The following is a 16,914-nucleotide window of genomic DNA, read 5'->3' as shown; positions in this document are numbered from 1 at the left end:
CCCTGTATTAGATCCATGCTATAATAAGAATGTTGGGTAAAATTTATGAGAATGAGATGCTGCATAACATCCGATAATATTTGAATCGATTACAATTTGAAAGTCAATATGATATCTAATACATAAAATGTACATAAACAAATTTTTATATATCGTTTATAAGATAAATAGGTTTTAAAAGCACCCATTGAAAATTCCGTGTGATTTTCATATTACTCGAAAAAGAATTGTTAAATATCAATGTAAGCTTAGAATAATTTATCAAAATATCGTTCTTGTTACACTTTCACGTGCGTCAACTCTGCTAGATGTTCCAGGATGTATCATTAACATTTTACATTATACACTTTCTTCCAATATTATCGATCGTCGCGGTAATAATTATATATATATATATTTTTTTTTTTGGCACTTATTGTTAGTAGTAAAATTACGAATGTGTATAAGACGAAAAAATTGTTCCCCTATTATATGGTCGTGTTAGATAGTTCGTTGTATATTTGGACAAGAAGCGAATCCTCGTATTCGGCTTCAGGACTTTTCAATGATATCATATTTTCCGAATCTAAGTTGGTAAATCTGCAAAGGAAATTATATGTATTATAAATTTATCACCGAGTCTTCTTCGTAATCGTGATCAATTGAATTATTCGAAATATTACCAAAACCTGTGTATCAATAGGATGTCGTTTATAGAACGCGACCTGTGTCGGCTATGCATGCAAAAATAAAAAAAATTTTCAAAATATAAAAAAATGAACGTTCGCAAAAACGAATGGAACGTAAACACGATCAAATATATTGTGCGCAAAAATATTTTCGATTAAACGACAAAGATTTCCGAAAATTTACCTTTTACCTAAACTTTGTCGTTTGATACCATCCAGAAAATTGATTATAGAAGGTGTTAAGGCAGGACGAAATATCTGTGAGACAATAATATTATCGTCGATCACGTCATTATGTACGTCATTATCTATAACGAGATGACGATGCAAACGTTCTTACCGTAACGGGCGCACAGCGCATTTCCCGAAGGTCTATGTTCCTGAAGATATCATGAATGAGAAGTTCTTCTATACTCGGATACCGATTTCTAGACTCATCAAATATTATCTCAAGTAATTCGATGACCTAAATATCATACTTTGGTTAATATTCCGTTAATGAGGAAAATAAAATGGAAGAGAATAGAATCGCGCAATGCGCATTTGCATTAAGGACAAATCTTACCTGTGGATATGTCTCGATATCCGAGAGATGCGCAGCGGTTGGCTTGAAGGAACATAATTCGTAACCGGCGCACATTTCGAACAACATGTGACCTGAATAGAGAAGAGAGATCTGAACATTAGAGGAGGGCGAATTTTTTTGCTTTATTATATCGATCGAATCGTTACTTTTACCAAAACATATCACGTCCACCGTGCTCGTTTTCGTCAATCGAGATGTCACTATAGGATGTATCCTGCTTTTGAAACCTAAAAGGGTGTTTTCGAGACCAGCGAGACGAGCAACGCCATTTTGTACAACGACGTTCCCAGAATGTAAATGAGAGACTACAGGAAATCCTCTCTCCTTAAGGAACACTAAAGCTTCCAATATCTGCCTACCCATCTGTTGGATCTGTGATAAGGGTAGACCTTTACCACGAGAAGCGTACTTTTGACTCCAATCGTCGTTCCAGCAATTCCTCTCGATCTGAGAATCAACATGATGTCTTAATAAATTAAGAACGCATATTAATATTGGACATCGAACGTCAAGAAATTCTAACGTCTGTCGATAATTTCTTCTAAACTCACGCCATATATAAGATCCTTCAGGCTACCGTGATTGATAGGTTGAATTAAGACAACGTAATTGAGTTCCTCGTACTCGAGAAACTCTAGACCGAATATAGGACAAATGTATGGATGCTGTAGTGCGAGAAACAAATTATTTAATATGTCTTTCGTCGAAGGACAGATACTCAATGGACAATTTCTATTCAAGGGCATCAAAGTGATGAGTCTATCGGTTTTGAGCGAAGTATCTCTTACGGCGAACCAGTGCTTGTCCACTCTCGATCCTAAAAAAAAAAAAAAAAAAAAAAAAAAAAAGAAGAAAAAAAACATACTGTAGAAAGAAATACGAAAGAATACGTATTTTCAATGGAATGAAAAAGGAACGTTCAACTAGATGGATTTTCTATTACAGAATAATTCGCACGTAAAACTCACCGACGTTGTTGAGCTGCTTGATGAGAGTATATCGAGAGGTTCGTTGGATATAAGTCTGACAAATTGATAAAGCACGATCTCTGGACCTTTTCTCCATTTCCACGTACTCGCCGACGTCCTCGCAAGCGGACGGTCCGTGACCTAGTGCTGTGTAGTGGTGTCGTCCATTTCTACGCCAAATACAAACAAAATCCTGCTTAACCTCGTTTTCCTATGTCTTTTAAAATCGAACCTATGCGAACAAATATTCCTCGGATAAAAAGTATCGTCTGTTCGAACCTCGACGCTTTTATATTACGATACTTTTTTAAACATATACAATATCTCCGTGTATTTGATATTTTATTTTATTCATTTATACTGAAGGTACTGAAAGAGATTTAAATTCGGATAATGTTCCTGATGGAACAAAGTGATTATATCTCTTGGCTCATTTTCAGATGGAAATCATTTCCATCGGCAAAAGGTCGACTCTAACGATATCGTTTTTTAAAGTATCTTCCTCTTTTACGGTTATACATCCGTTATCAAGAGAGAAGACGTAGCTTGACCTCGTTCGATGAACCACTCTACTCTACCTTTAAGCTTACAAAACCTATGAATGTTAAATCAGCTAAAGGAATATTTGATGCTAGCCGCAGTTTAATCGGCTCTCGTCAACAAAAGTTCTTCTCTAGAATAAGGAGCACTTTTATAATATTCGCGTTGTAAAAAAAAAAAAAAAAAAAAAAAAAAAAAAAAAAAAAAGAAAAGAAAAAGAAAGAAAGAAAGAAAGAAAGAAAGCAAATGAAGAAAGATTTTCTACCTGTCCACTTCTTCATCGCCGTCGTCTAGACGTTTTTCTATTTCTATCTCTATGCTTTCGCTCGCTAATCCCGTTGGATCGGTTCTTAAGCGTTGCCAGAAGCAGATTAGATTTGCGAAGCAAGAGTTACGAAGTGGACGACGCGCATTATCTTTATTACTATGCCATGCTGCTCTGCGACTGCAAAGGTTTCATCCAATAAGAAATGGTCACACACATCGATATCATATTGTACTATTTTGAACCATTAGATTATAAATATTTCAAATATATTAAGATCCTCGTTTAAGATCCCTCGATCGTATCGGTATACGAGTATTCCTTCGCGAGTAAAGAAACAATGATTTATTATTAAATTCGTTTACGTTGTCGAATTCTGATTAAATCTATCGATCGTTGAATTATTCGACGAGCTTTAAAACAAATACAAGTTATCCAATGGCTCGTCAATTCGATCGATGAAAAAACGAAGAAATATTTTAGATGACTTTAATTAGCTCGTTCGATAGATTGTTTTTCTTCGATATACATACGCGTGACAAATTAATTGTTAACTAAAAAATATTGGATGTTACCTTCGCGATTCCGCAATTGGTTTTCTAAATATTCTAACCCTTGTATTTTGTTCGCATGGACGATGAACATTTTCCATGGAATATCATACGTTTATTTCTTAAACGTTAAATTTAACAAATTTGTCTTATGAATTAAATTCGATGGATATGTAATATACAGTGCTAAGGATACGATTAAACTGAATTAACGATTATATGATCTATTCGTAAACAATTATTTATAGTATTTATTTTGATGGCAACGAGACGATCAAGGAAGAAAACAATCTTTGTACCAAAGGTGTATATGTATAATCGATAAATGGATAGACACGGATAAATCTTCTTGAAATATACTTGAGAGAAAAGACAATGAGATCGAGGATGAGATGAAAAACGACGATAATCTCAATAGCTGGCACGATCTTCTAAGAATAAGCTTCTATCAGCTAGCGATTCGAACAATACCTTACGGTGTCAGGCTGTTATTGAATAACCAATACGTGGATCTTCCTATCCGATCAGATGAAAGGATATTTTTATTATTATACATTTTCAAGGAAAAATATAAACTAAACGAATTTAAAAGAAAACTATGCGGCAAAGTAAAGATATATGTACATATATGCGAGTGATATATATATATATATATATATATATATATGTGTGTGTATAAATAATAGGCTAAAGTATAATCTCGAATCGAATGGATAAAAGTGAATCACCTTTATCATATATTAATACATATGTCCCAGGTTTGCCGATTCGCACACGTGTTCAAAGAATCATTGATTTGTTCGAGAGACGATAAAATAAAAAAATAACAAAAAAACGATAAAATAAAATAAAAAGATAAATACAAGGACGATGAAGAAAAGTTGGGGGGGAAAAAAAAGGTTCAATCACCTGATTTCATTTTGATCTCTGCATCCACGAGCGGCCGAGACACGACTGAAGAGTATCTTAGCTAAATTGTCAATTTTGTTGGTCAACTGATAGCCCTTTTCCTCTTCGCTCTCATCGTCCTCGATACTTGCACTTCTTCCACGACGAAGGACACCACGGGCAGAAACTATAGCTTCCGAATCGAGCTCTATGGCACTTTGAGTTCTGCGATTGACGGCACGTCGTTTCCGTCGTGTCCTTGGCCTCTCTTGCCAGAATCTATCGTGTCCGGTGACATCCGATTCTCGATGACTTTCACCCTCATCCTTCTTGTTCAAACTTTGATAGAGATTGAACATCTTTCTCCAAATTCTCCTTAATTCTTCTGGATGGATTAAACGCCTTGGTCCCAGTTAAACTGAAACAAATTTCGAATTTCGCAATTTTCTTAATTATACTTTCCTTCTTTCTTTTTCCCTTCGATTCTCATTCAATTTTCAATTAATCCAAACACGTGAGAACCTTTCCCTTTTTCTTTTGTTTTTTTTCTCTCTTAATCTTTTAATTTACGTATATACCTCGTAAAGTCGTTGTCTCTTTCTCTTTCTGTCACCCCCCCTCTCTCTCTCTCTCCCTCTCTCTCTCTCTCTCTCTCTCTTCGAGAATAAAATAGAATTCGTTTTATCGAGGACGGATCATATTCGTTTGGCCCTCGACACTGACCGTTACTGATCACCGTCCGGTCGAACGACGTTCCTCCGAATGTGAGAATCGAGTTGATGGTGCATGGAGGATACCGTGGGAATGCACCGGTTGCACTCGTCACGAGAGCCACTCGTGCAGTGTCGCCGGGCAGCGAGGGTGGACGGGCACTGAACGACGCGAGCTCGCACCCCCGGCCTGACACAGATTTGCCAGGGCAAGTACTACTTTTTACCCTCGCTTTCTGCGCTCGCGCCGATCGCGGTAACAGAGATCGGACGGTAACGTATACGTTTGGGGCTTCAGATGCGAATATAACCGAATAAAGAGACTATCGACGAATCTCTTCCATTTCTCTCTTTAGATTTTATACAAACATATCGTATCTTTGAAATTTTATTTCTTTTTCTTTTATATAAATTTTATACTAACAATTCGATCGATTTGCGCCTTTGCATTACCATTCGTGGTTGCAAATTTATTATCAGGAATGTATGATACTCGTAGAGTGCATTCATCCTGTTGCATTTTCAATATTGTAACGTATACACATATACATATGTACATACTTATCTACACACACACACAAGTATGTATGTATATATATTGTAGGTATAAAGCAATTCGATCGAAGATGAAAAAAATAAAAGTAAAATTTCATGTGAATATCATTCGTAAGAAAATCTTTTTAGGAATTCCTTCCTATCTGCAGATAGCGAGAAAGTCGTCGATAGGAAATGTTAGAAATCCAATTATACATATTTATTTGAAATGTTATGCATATTTCGGATTCCTTTAACCTCTATGTTGAACTTGAAGACCGCATGGCAACTTTAATCTCGCTTTGCATTTTTATGGCTGCTTTCAAGGACGATTGAAAAAATTGAAAACGACATACCTTTGTCGATCTTTCAAAAATCTCTAAGGTCAAACGATAAAGGGAATTCAACTCTATTGATAGTCTCTCTCTCTCTCTCCCACCCTTCCCATTTTCATATACGAATAAAATATTGAAATAACGAAGTAACGTTCCATAGGATTAATATTTAGATATTTATTAAAAATATAAAAATTTTTTTAAAGCAAACTTTTGATAAAATTTAGCTTTCACTAGATCGTTCTTTTTCCAACATCATTTGGTAATGTAGTGGCCAACTTTCTATTGAACGTCCTTCATATACCTACAATTACATTAATATATCCTTGACTTAGTATAAACGCAATTATAGATAAAATATAAATAATGATATGCAAAAGTTATATATGAATACCCGTGACATAAATTCTAAGATATCACGACGAGATACTTCGTATTCGGCACGGGGACCCCATTTATATTCATATTTTTGTGAATCTCCTTTATATATTGCCACTTTTTCAAGGTATTGTTGCCCAACAAAATCCTTAAGAAAATATCGTTTATCATTAACATCATTAATAAGCCTTAGTTCATAATTAAGAATATAATTTGTTTTACCATGGTAACTAATTTTTTTATATCTCCAAAATAATCATGTTGAAAATCATCTTCCTTTATTATTTCCAAGTGTCGTAAAAAATCCCACAGTGTTTCTGCAACATTCAGGTTTAAATAAATATTGTATGAGATTTATTGCAGATGTAGTAAATCCAATGCTAATTCATTATTAACCTTCTGTACATGCATCTTCGTACATGAATATATGAGCAAGTATTATAAATAAAAGAACTTGTTGAGCTTTTATAGATTTTGTAAACTTAAGATGTGGTATGCTGTTTTTGATTTCATTTACTAATATATATTTGCCATTACCAATGTCTACCAGTTGATATCCAAATACCTTCCAAGGAATGCATGTAATATTTCTAAATTATTCCATGATATTATGATATAGTTATAGAATATCACATTCAAGAGAATAATATACTTTATGATATACCTGGGATAAAAGAGACTTAACTCTTTCTATTACTTGACGAAAATTCTTTGTAGTTCCTCCAAGAATATTTTTAATAATATGTACTTTTTGTATAACATGTTTTTTCTTTTCCACAGTAAATATATAACGTATGACTCTTCCAGCTAAATCTATCTCTTCTTGCAAATTTATACTTTTGGAATCTGCTCTTAATCTTCCATCAGACTCTTCGGAGTGCAAGCTTGAGCTACCTTGAGAAAGAGCATTACGGCCACTTATTCTAGCATTAGAAGAAGATCCATTTCTTTTTGCTTGTCTTTCACCAGTACTCTGTGACATATGTCTACGTATACCACTACTAGTACTTTGATATATATCCTCATCGTCTTCCTCTTCTTCGCTAATATATTCATTAAAATTTCTTCTTGTTAAAGGACGTAATCTATTCTCTATAAGAAAATTTAATTTTAATAATAATAATTAGCTTATTTTTTTTATAATTATTGTCATACGTACGCATCTTATAAAAATTTTTATTTGATCTTCTATGATTTCTTTTGATCCTCGAAAGATATTTGTGTAATGTTAAAAATTTTGTCTTTATTAATTATTTACAATCGTTTATTCCTTACAAAAGTACGTGTTTTTCTAATACACGACAATGTAACGCTTCAAAACAATATTTCTATTTATACTTGACGTTACCGATGATAATTCGTTAGAAACAAGTTGTAGCGCCACTAGTAGCGAGAATTGAAATTACGTTTGACGAAATCACTTTATCCATATAAATTTTCGTATCTGTAGGTAAGTAACATTTCATACTTTATCGGTAACGTTCGATTGAAAACGCAACTTATCAGTAGAAAGCTTTTCAAGTTCCTGCGATGGGCAACTAGGATTGGGGAAAAAAAAGAAAAAAAAAAAAAAAAAAAAAAAGAAAAAGAAAAAAAAAATCTTTACGAAATACTTGAAATGTCATTCTTCAAGGGTATAATATTCAATTCAATAATGAATATTTTAATAGCTACCTAATAATTATTAAAAGTAAAGAATCATTAAGAAGAGATGAATAAAATGTCAGCGATGAATTCTATATTTTTCGTTCAATTGTAATATCACATTATAGTCAGAAAGAAATTAGAGTTACGTGGTTATTACAGGAAACGATCTTCCTGTATAAAGCGAGAGGAGAATCCAGGGAAACTTGTTTCAATGTGAACGGTTGCACCTGTTCAGCGGTCCGTTCATTTCTCTCTTGATGACAGGCAAGGAGAATCCGACACCTCGTGTAATTCGTCTTCTCTTAACAGAACAATAGAATCACTAACAAATTCTCTCCCTCTACCTATGTCTCTGTCTCTGTCTCTTACGCTCGGACATTTTACGAGCAAAGCGACAAAAAATGTTGGCAATTTGTTATCGACAAATATCTAAGATTTATTTGATCGCGACTTGAAAATAATAAGAAAAAAATGTATAGTTTTTGTCCTGTATCCAAGACAATTCGATTTGAAGAGAGCAATGATCATCGGTCAGCTAAATAGAGCCGCGTCTAAATTCGGATGGCAGCTGGTGCGACGTTGGTAAAACAAAGACAAGTACAAATAAGAATAGGCGAGTCTCCAAACGAAACTTGATTGACATTTCGTTTAATTCTACATTAGAGATTAACATTTTAAAGTTACAATTACGTTTTCTCTACGAGAATATATTTATAGTAAGGGAAAGGAAAAAAAAAAAAAAAAAAAAGAAAAAACAAATGTTAGTAAAGAAATCCATGCTGTTAATTGGTCGAACCAAACGACATCGTTTAATTAGCACGAACGAGTGCAATTATTAAAAGGAAAACGATCGAGTTATAAGTTCGAATTACGTCGATTATTAACGTCGTTCTACAAGTTGGCTCCTTTGGTCTGATCCAACGAACGATACCTTGTTGGAAGTAAATGGCGTAACGAAAACGGTGGTTCGATATAATCACCTAATTGCATGCTGCCGAGCAGATAAAGCGCACCTCCGAGTGTTCCCTCGCGCACGGTCATCGACGTTACCTTCTTCATCGTCCCGATAATTGATCAGATTTATTCTTTTCTCCGATGAAAGTCAATAGATTTGGGTCGATATTGGGCACGATTACTGTTGAAATATTTCATTATTACGTTTATTACGTAGCAGCTCGTCAATTTGCTAGTTTCGATAATCAACGAAATTCCTATTCGTAGAAAATTCTCTTATCAATGAATAAGATTAACAAATACAAAGAGGAACTGGTCGCGTTCGTCGAGTTTCTTCTCGACGAACGTGATCGGAGCTTGAAAACGGCGTAACATCGAGGAGAGTAATTTAACGAGGCAAGTCTAACTCTCCGGCGCACTCTTTTGAATAAATTCCGCTAGACGTACGGTACGTTACGGTGCATACAATAGTACCTACCAAGATAAGCGTCATTGTTCGTCATCGCTGATAAAAACTAGTTACGCCAAGCTTGGACAGCGTGCAACATTGTCTCGAAGCGAAACGCATCGTCGTGCTCGCCGTCATCCTTCTCTCCTTCTAACGTTACGGCCAGAGCACGTAATTGTGTATCTGCCATAAGACGCAACGTGCATGCGACTCGACAATGAATTATACAGCAAGTAGCCGTACATGGACTTGTGTGAGGAGTGAAAGAGTGAGATAGGAGGTAGATAGATAGATAGATAGATAGAGAGGGAGGGAGAGAGAGAGAGAGAGAGAGAGAGAGGGACATTGGCATGGAAAGACGCCACGCGCGAAGCCAGTCTCGTGCGTCCGCAATGAATCTTATTTGCAAATGATATTACTTGTATATCTTCTTAAATTGTCATCGGGTTTCTTCGTAGATCGATATTCAATATATTATGATGATCCTGCATAAATATAGATTAAATAGTTCGTCATTGATATCGTTTCCAGTAGAACGCGTCGCATGCGTTTCACATTATTCGCGTGCGGTATGCGTGTACATACGTGGACCGCGTGCGTTTTCGAGCTTACACACATTCCGAGGGTAGTAATTTCGTGCCTCTATTGGATCCCCGTACACGCGATCGTAGAATGGAACACGAATCTCGTCGATTCGGCATTACGCGTCGCGTAATGAGAATTGTAATTTGTGCATACATCGCGACCGATGCGAATCTAATATGTATTCTAGACCGCTCGTGGATATTTCGTCCACGGTGTGCGACATGAAACGAGATGGCTGAGCGAGATGCATATTAACGCGATTAATTAGAAACGACGAAGGTATCCTTTGACGATAATGATAGACAAGGAATCGACGTGATGCGACAATAGAACATTATGAGAATGTATCGAAAGTTAAATGAATAAAATAATTTATTAAATGGTAAAAATTTTTTAAATATTAAAGATAATAGAATACATCATTATTTTCGCGTAATTAATCCTACGTCGGATCCTTAAAGTTACGTTTACAAAAGTATCTACGAAAAAGGAAAGGAGTTGGGTGTGTTCGATTCGATCTTTGAAGAAGACAGAGAGAAAAGAAGAGGACCGGATCACCCGAATATGGAGCTTCTCTTCTCCTACTGGTACCTCTCCTGGCCCCTCCAATAAGGCTTAATGGGGACGGACAAGGAACGAGTGCGCCGCCTCGTTTTGTGTGGTCCAAACGAAGGATCGCCGAGAGTGCCGAACCCTGGGCTCATTTTTATTCCGGGGAAGCTGTCCATGGACGTACGTCGGACGTTTCTCAAACACCCTGTACACGCGTCTTCTCTCGTGGCGTCGTCTCTTTCGCGAAAGAGAGAAGCCAAGATATAGCTCTGGCTCTCCCGTATGCGAGACCCTGGCGCCGCACTGTCGCATCCTATATACAGAATCTCTCTCTCTCTCTCTCTCTCTCTCTCCCTTGTGCATGTACCTATACAGAGAAACGGCTATGGTAAGAGAAAGAGAAGAAGAATCGCAGGGATAAATATCGACGATCTTCAAGAACGAAAAGACCAACAACACTGACGAAGTTTAGAGATCCTTTGGCTTCCAACTTGTGTGGAAGTATGTATGTTCGAGCGTATAGGTAAGGTGAATGATATTCGGTTTCGTCGATATCTTTCATTTTGAAAATAAATTACTTCAAGATAATCAACGATATAATTTGTTATACAAACTGCTCGAACGATTATATATTTTATTCTTTAAAAGATTCGTTATTTAATAATTTAGATAATGAAATTAAACGAATAGATGATATTTCTTTGTCCGATAACGTTTTGTTATTTACAATTATGAGATATAACGTAGATAAATCCGATCCAGAGATTATATACGAGTGACACACGTGAATCAGTGAAACGAGAGGGACGCAAAGACGCATCGGTAATCGGTGCAGCATCGGTTTCAGCATCGGTTTCAGCATTCTCATGGCTCCTCCCGTATCGTCGTCGCCGGTGCTGCATTAATTAAGCGCAGATGCCGATGCCTTGTCACCCGCCATTTGCCATTCGCATTCGCGTTTGTGTGTTCGTTCGGTTGGGACGGCACCTAATTCATCCTCTCGTGGTCCGACGTTCCTCCCTGTACTTCCCTACTGCCCTGTGCATCCTCTACGAGCGTTAGCCCTGTCTTCTTCGTGTTGTGTGAGTCCCCCTCCCTCCCTCCCTCCCTCCCTCTCTCTCTCTCTCTCTCTCTCTCTTTGCTTTCCACCGTCTTTCTCCGCGTATCTCTCTTTCGTGCTTAGTGTACGCGCATTCGCATGCATGTGTTCGCACGAATGCCTGCGGTTGCAGGTACGGATTGATCCTAACGCACTCTGTTTTTACAATTATCGTACCAAAGGACTTTGATATAGATTCAGCGAGACACCCCAGCTAAATGAATTACTTTAAACTTTGATAAATTCATATTTAATTCTTTATTACGATTAATATTATATGTTATGTTTGCTCGTATAATCTATTTATCCCTTTAAATATTTAACATATAATATTATTGAAAAAAATCTATATAATTTATAGGTTTATTAGTTTGACTTTTCGTACTATTGAAAATACGTTCGAAAAATGATCTTATCGTGGAAAATATTAAAGTGGGGGGACATTCGAGTAGAGGACGACGAGCCGTCCCTGTTTGGGCGTGTACGATATAACTTTGAGTGTTAGCGCGTGTGTGTGCTCGTGCGAATTCGTACGAGAGAGGCGGCCGCGGTCATATACTCGAACGAATTGGTACCGGGTTTCGTGCCTACGTCGCGAAACTGGTTATGTACTTAACGTGGGATAAACGTCGGGGACAGGTGTCCCGGAACGACGTTCCTCGATACGAGAGACGGCGGTTCGTCGATAGTAGGTAGCCTGGGAAGAGAACGCGGAAGGATATCGATTCCGGTCGCTTTCGCTCGATCTTTTGCTCTTTCGATCAACTCGGACGCTCGATCATCGCCGGCGCTACGATTTATCGCAATTTATCGTCGGATCGATTCTCGCTACTTCATCGAGGCAGCTGCTCCTTGATCTTGATCCTTCTCTCTCTCTCTCTCTCTCTCATTTTTTTCTTTATTTCTTTTCTTTATTTTCTTCCTCGTCTGCTAATGAGAAACAGTTCAGTCATGTACTACTACCTACCATTATTCATTCCAGATGAATGACTTATTCCCCTAAAGATCATCTTGATCGAATAAACAAAAATCAATTTACGATACTCTCTATTATTTTAATTTTCATGTCTGTATAGATGCGTGGAAAACGCGCGATTAGAAACATCTCGGTAATGTAGCCTTTGAAAACTTATATAAAAAGGGAAAAAGGAGTGGAATGATAACGCAGGATAATTCTCGAAACGTTGCCAGAATGACATGTACTTAGTTCGAGGAACACGCACTCTGTGGTACTCTGCGGTCGGTGGTTAATGCAGACTCTGAAGAGGAACCTTCGAGTTTCCAGGATTCTGGCTACGAACCAGATTCTACGGTATCGTAGAGTCTGGCTCTTCCCATTCCTGACGGGACCGAAAATGTGCCGGGGGATTGTTTTATGGTCGAGCAAAAATATTAAGGCGGTCGTTTCGACGTTGTCCATTGTTTTTAAGAGATAGAACGCTTTTGTTCGAGAACGAAGCGTATCCTACCCAAAACGAAACTCCCATTAACTATACCTTTTCTATGAATGTTTCTTCTTTTTTATTTTTTTTTTTTTTTCAAGCGAACGGAGCAACATTTTATCTTCGCATCTAAGAGTGAATTAATTAATTTATCTTGATTTAAAAATTGTTTCTTTCTCTTTTAGATCTTGAAAATTGTAGAATAAACGTACGTTATAAAATACGATTATACACGTGTCTACATATGGTCGTATAAAGATCGTTTTATTATAATAAAACCGCACCCCCACTCTTTCTTTGATGTTGTTTATCCGGTTCGCGGTGGCAGACTTTGGTATTTAAGACTATAGAGAGGAATCGAGAGAAAGAGAGGATAGAAGGAGAGAAATCCGCAGAACGTTTTGCTCGTGGACGCATCCGTGTAAATCCATTTCGTGAGTATATCCGTGCAAGCCGGGCGGTCAGCTGGCGCCAACACCCTAGTAGCTTCCTACCGGAGTGTATTTCGCCTCATTAATCTTGCTTTATGGTCGCCGCCGTACACCTAACTCCCTCGCCTCTTTCACTCTCCTCGTTGATTCAGAGCCGTGAAACAACGCGCCACTAGGATCATTCCTATCGGCCTTTCTCATGAATATGCACCTACATGTTTCCGAATAACACACACACACAGAGAAGTAGAGAGAGAGAGAGAGAGAGAGAGAGAGAGAGAGAGAGAGAGAGAAATAAAAATGAATCGTTATTTCTATTCGATCAATATTGTACGATAAAATTTGGATAAAAAACAAAAATGTTTCAAACATTTCAACTTGGAATGACTTTTTTAATTCATATCCGGAAACCTTCGTAGACGGAGATATTTTGTTCAAAAAGTAATTTGAACGTTTACCGCTTTTGATACCTTCCAACGTTGGATTATGTTTGAAACTTTGATAAGAAGTTACGATCGAAGACATCACGCTCGCCGAATAAAGATATAAGCGCAGTAACAAAGTAACTCTATTTTCTTGACTCGTTCAAGGTAAACGTTAACCGCATAGGAAGACGAACGGGTGAGATCGGGATTGGGATATTTACCATCTAGTAAAATTTTCTACGGCTTTCGACAGATTATCGTGAAGGATCAGTATCGCACGGAGTTACATATTGCTTAAGGAAGCATGTTAGAAAAGGGAGAAAAGGAAGGAAGGAAGGAAGGAAGGAAGAAAGGAAGGAAAGAAAAAAGAGAAGGGAGTTTCTAACTTGAGGCTGTTGCTACTAGTGTTCATCGTTGAGATCCCTGGAACGCTTCCGCACAATAGTCGTAAACGAAGACACGAGAGAGAGAGGGAGAGAGAGAGAGAGAGAGAGAGAGAGAGAGAGAGAGAGAGAGAGAGAGAGAGAGAGAGAGCTCTATTCATCCCGTGGGTCCTTGTGTTTCAATTACACGCGGATGGCTTGGCCCTGGTTCTCGGCCCTGGCTCGACTGCGACCCCCCTCGTATCACCTCGGAACTTTGCCGAGGCTTTCCTAAGAGTCAAGTTTCTTCTTCCTTCCTCTACTATTTCGCATCATTTTCCTTCTCTATCTTTCTTTTCTCGATAGGTCGTCGCGACTTGCAAGGTCGGATTCATCAAGAAGCTCCTACACTCTACACCTACGCGAACCACACAACGATATCTTGATCTTTATCTTCTCTTTTCTCTCTCTCTCTCTCTCTCTCTCTCTCTCTCTTTCATCCAGTCCCTTCAGAACGCTTTATATCTTTCTACCTCGACGACGAAAACTACGACATCGTCGACGACGATGAGCAAGAACAGAAGCCACTGACGCGAACGAATTCTCTTGGCCCTTCATCTTTTTCTTCTCTCTCTCTCTCTCTCTCTCTCTCTCTCTCTTTCTATCTAGCTATCTATCTTCTTCTCTTAAGTCGTCTATCTTTCAACGACGACGAGAACCCTCTTAGTATATCGGGGAGTTAGAAAAGATTCTTATTCTTCTTGAAAATATGATCGATACTCGAGAGACAAAGGTGTAGAAAATTGATTTATTTATTTAGTTTGGAAAGGTAGAAAACACGAGCGTGTCGAGTATTGTCAATTATTCAAATATCTGTCGAAGGCACATCCTGTGAGTCGAGAGTGGCAATTATCATGCCTACGGGTCATACAGATCGATCGTTTCGACAAAGCAGATGGCATCGAGGAGAAACGACGCGACGTTCAGCAATGAAAACGCGCGCTGTTTGCATCGAGCATTGACAATTAATCTTCCTTTTCTTTTTCCTTTTATCATCGAGGATATACGATTTACAATTAACCCTTCAAATTTCATTGGATTATTGGGTAAGGTTCGATTCAATTATTTCATCGTTCTTTCGTCCAAATTTTTGATAATATTTTGATTTACGTAGTAATCAGACTGACATTGTCAAACGAGATACTAATAAATTGATCGACGAGCAATGATTTCTTGTAAATGATATTAATATAACAATTGTTTGCTCGATGTAATATAACAATTGAAGTTATGATTAATTTTATTAATTCATTCTTATATATATATATAAATTTTTTTTTTTTTTTTTTTGAACATCTTATATATAACACTATGAGACTTCAAAATAAATTCGAAATTTTAGAACGTAGCTTACGTCGACCATGCAGGAATTAGTTGTATTATAATTATTATGCAGTAGAATAGTCGAATGGTCGGTTGTAAAAAATTATTGAACAATAACGGTCGTCGTTTCTCCTTCGTTTTTACGGCTTCACCGATTCTCTATAAAATTTCTGGGATAAGGAAGGTGATTATGCTTTTCGAAATGGTTAAAATAAACATGGTCGAAACGATATCGAATAGTCCGATCTGGGAAATAAAGTTGTAAGTCTGACCTTTATCGGGTTTGTACGTTTTATCATACGTCTCGAAAGAAATCGATCGAATGTCTTAATAGATCAACGGAAGATTCAAAACTTGTCGGATTAAAATTGTTCGTAGTTTCTCTTGTGACAAGTGATATCTGTGGCAAAATTATAGCGAACTAATGAAAAAAGAACAAAGAAGAAATAATGATGAATCGAAAGGAAAATAGAGAAAGAGAGAGAGAGAGAGAGAGAGAGAGAGAGAGAGAGAGAGAGAGAGAGAGAGAGAGAGAGAGAGAGTGAGAGACAGAGTGAGGGGGAAGGGGGAAAGAGAGATGGAAGGAAAGAGGGAGAAACAGAGAGAAAGACGAAGCATTGAGGGAATTGAGCCAAGATATACCAGCTGCGACTCTTTCGAGATATATATTTTATTGTCTTTATAAAAAGCTTAGAAAGTCGTTCGTTCTCGTTACGTACCATAGATGGCTCGATCGTTTATCGATCGGTTCATAAAAAAAAAAAAAAAAAAAAAAAAAAAAAAAAAAAAAAAAAAAAAAAAGAAAAGAAAAAAGAAAAAATGTAATAACTCATTATATCGCTTATTCCGAAAGTTAACGTATCGATAAAAAAGAATACGAGTGATTTTTATATCGACCGTTTAATGTTTCCCACGCGTCGAAGAGAAGATGTATAGAGGATATACTCGCAAAAGGAAAAGAACCGAATTGAAATTCGTGCCGATTCATTCATTTTCACCCTAGTGTGTGTGCGTACGCGTGTACACGTAAATACGGGGTCACGTGCTTGACGGAAATGGATGTACGAAAGGAAATTGCGATTTTCAAAAAGGTATTGTATATTCTTCTATAGATTTTTATCCTTCGACATAGAGGTGTAAATATGTAAGTGATTTTGTCCCGG

The 16,914-nt window shown here is 37.2% G+C and overlaps 2 protein-coding genes across 11 annotated transcripts; both read right to left on the bottom strand.

Moving 5' to 3' along the window:
- Nucleotides 1-57: 57 nt before the first annotated feature.
- Nucleotides 58-5,394, bottom strand: LOC124950863 (slowpoke-binding protein). 10 transcript variants are annotated; one of them, XM_047498330.1, is made up of 10 exons: nt 5,045-5,392; nt 4,488-4,884; nt 2,223-2,392; nt 1,806-2,071; nt 1,401-1,701; nt 1,234-1,325; nt 1,009-1,134; nt 860-926; nt 663-713; nt 58-579 (listed from the first exon to the last, which is right to left on the bottom strand). In XM_047498330.1, exons 2-9 carry the CDS (start codon nt 4,823-4,825, stop codon nt 691-693), a joined length of 1,383 nt encoding a protein of 460 aa, XP_047354286.1. In that variant the 5' UTR covers nt 4,826-4,884; nt 5,045-5,392; the 3' UTR covers nt 58-579; nt 663-690. The 10 variants fall into 10 exon arrangements, with proteins under 10 accessions (XP_047354286.1, XP_047354250.1, XP_047354222.1 ...); XM_047498294.1 differs by having other exon boundaries at nt 853-926; nt 5,045-5,391; XM_047498266.1 differs by lacking the exon at nt 663-713 and having other exon boundaries at nt 853-926; nt 5,045-5,393.
- An 808-nt stretch (nt 5,395-6,202) lies between these two features.
- LOC124950933 (non-structural maintenance of chromosomes element 3 homolog) lies at nt 6,203-7,765 on the bottom strand. The gene is made up of 6 exons (XM_047498456.1): nt 7,583-7,765; nt 7,088-7,515; nt 6,820-6,988; nt 6,646-6,740; nt 6,440-6,571; nt 6,203-6,349 (listed from the first exon to the last, which is right to left on the bottom strand). The coding sequence occupies exons 1-6, from the start codon at nt 7,584-7,586 to the stop codon at nt 6,269-6,271; spliced, it is 909 nt and encodes a 302-aa protein (XP_047354412.1). The 5' UTR covers nt 7,587-7,765; the 3' UTR covers nt 6,203-6,268.
- Between the last annotated feature and the right edge of the window lie 9,149 nt (nt 7,766-16,914).

Source organism: Vespa velutina, chromosome 1 (genome assembly GCF_912470025.1).
Source record: "Vespa velutina chromosome 1, iVesVel2.1, whole genome shotgun sequence".
Taxonomy (NCBI): domain Eukaryota; kingdom Metazoa; phylum Arthropoda; class Insecta; order Hymenoptera; family Vespidae; genus Vespa; species Vespa velutina.
The sequence above is the reverse complement of the archived record's forward strand: the minus strand, read 5'-3'. Positions and strand labels throughout refer to the sequence as shown.

Excerpts from the sequence above, each read along its gene's own strand:
- LOC124950863 (XM_047498266.1), bottom strand. The coding sequence starts at position 4,825 with ATGTTCAATCTCTATCAAAGTTTGAACAAGAAGGATGAGGGTGAAAGT. Across the intron at positions 2,393-4,487 it reads AGAGATCAAAATGAAATCAG|AAATGGACGACACCACTACA; the intron begins GTGATTGAACCT and ends TATTTGGCGTAG. Across the intron at positions 1,702-1,805 it reads TGAAGGATCTTATATATGGC|ATCGAGAGGAATTGCTGGAA; the intron begins GTGAGTTTAGAA and ends GTTGATTCTCAG.
- LOC124950933 (XM_047498456.1), bottom strand. Across the intron at positions 6,989-7,087 it reads TTAAGTCTCTTTTATCCCAG|GTATTTGGATATCAACTGGT; the intron begins GTATATCATAAA and ends ATTCCTTGGAAG. Across the intron at positions 6,741-6,819 it reads CGAAGATGCATGTACAGAAG|AAACACTGTGGGATTTTTTA; the intron begins GTTAATAATGAA and ends TGAATGTTGCAG.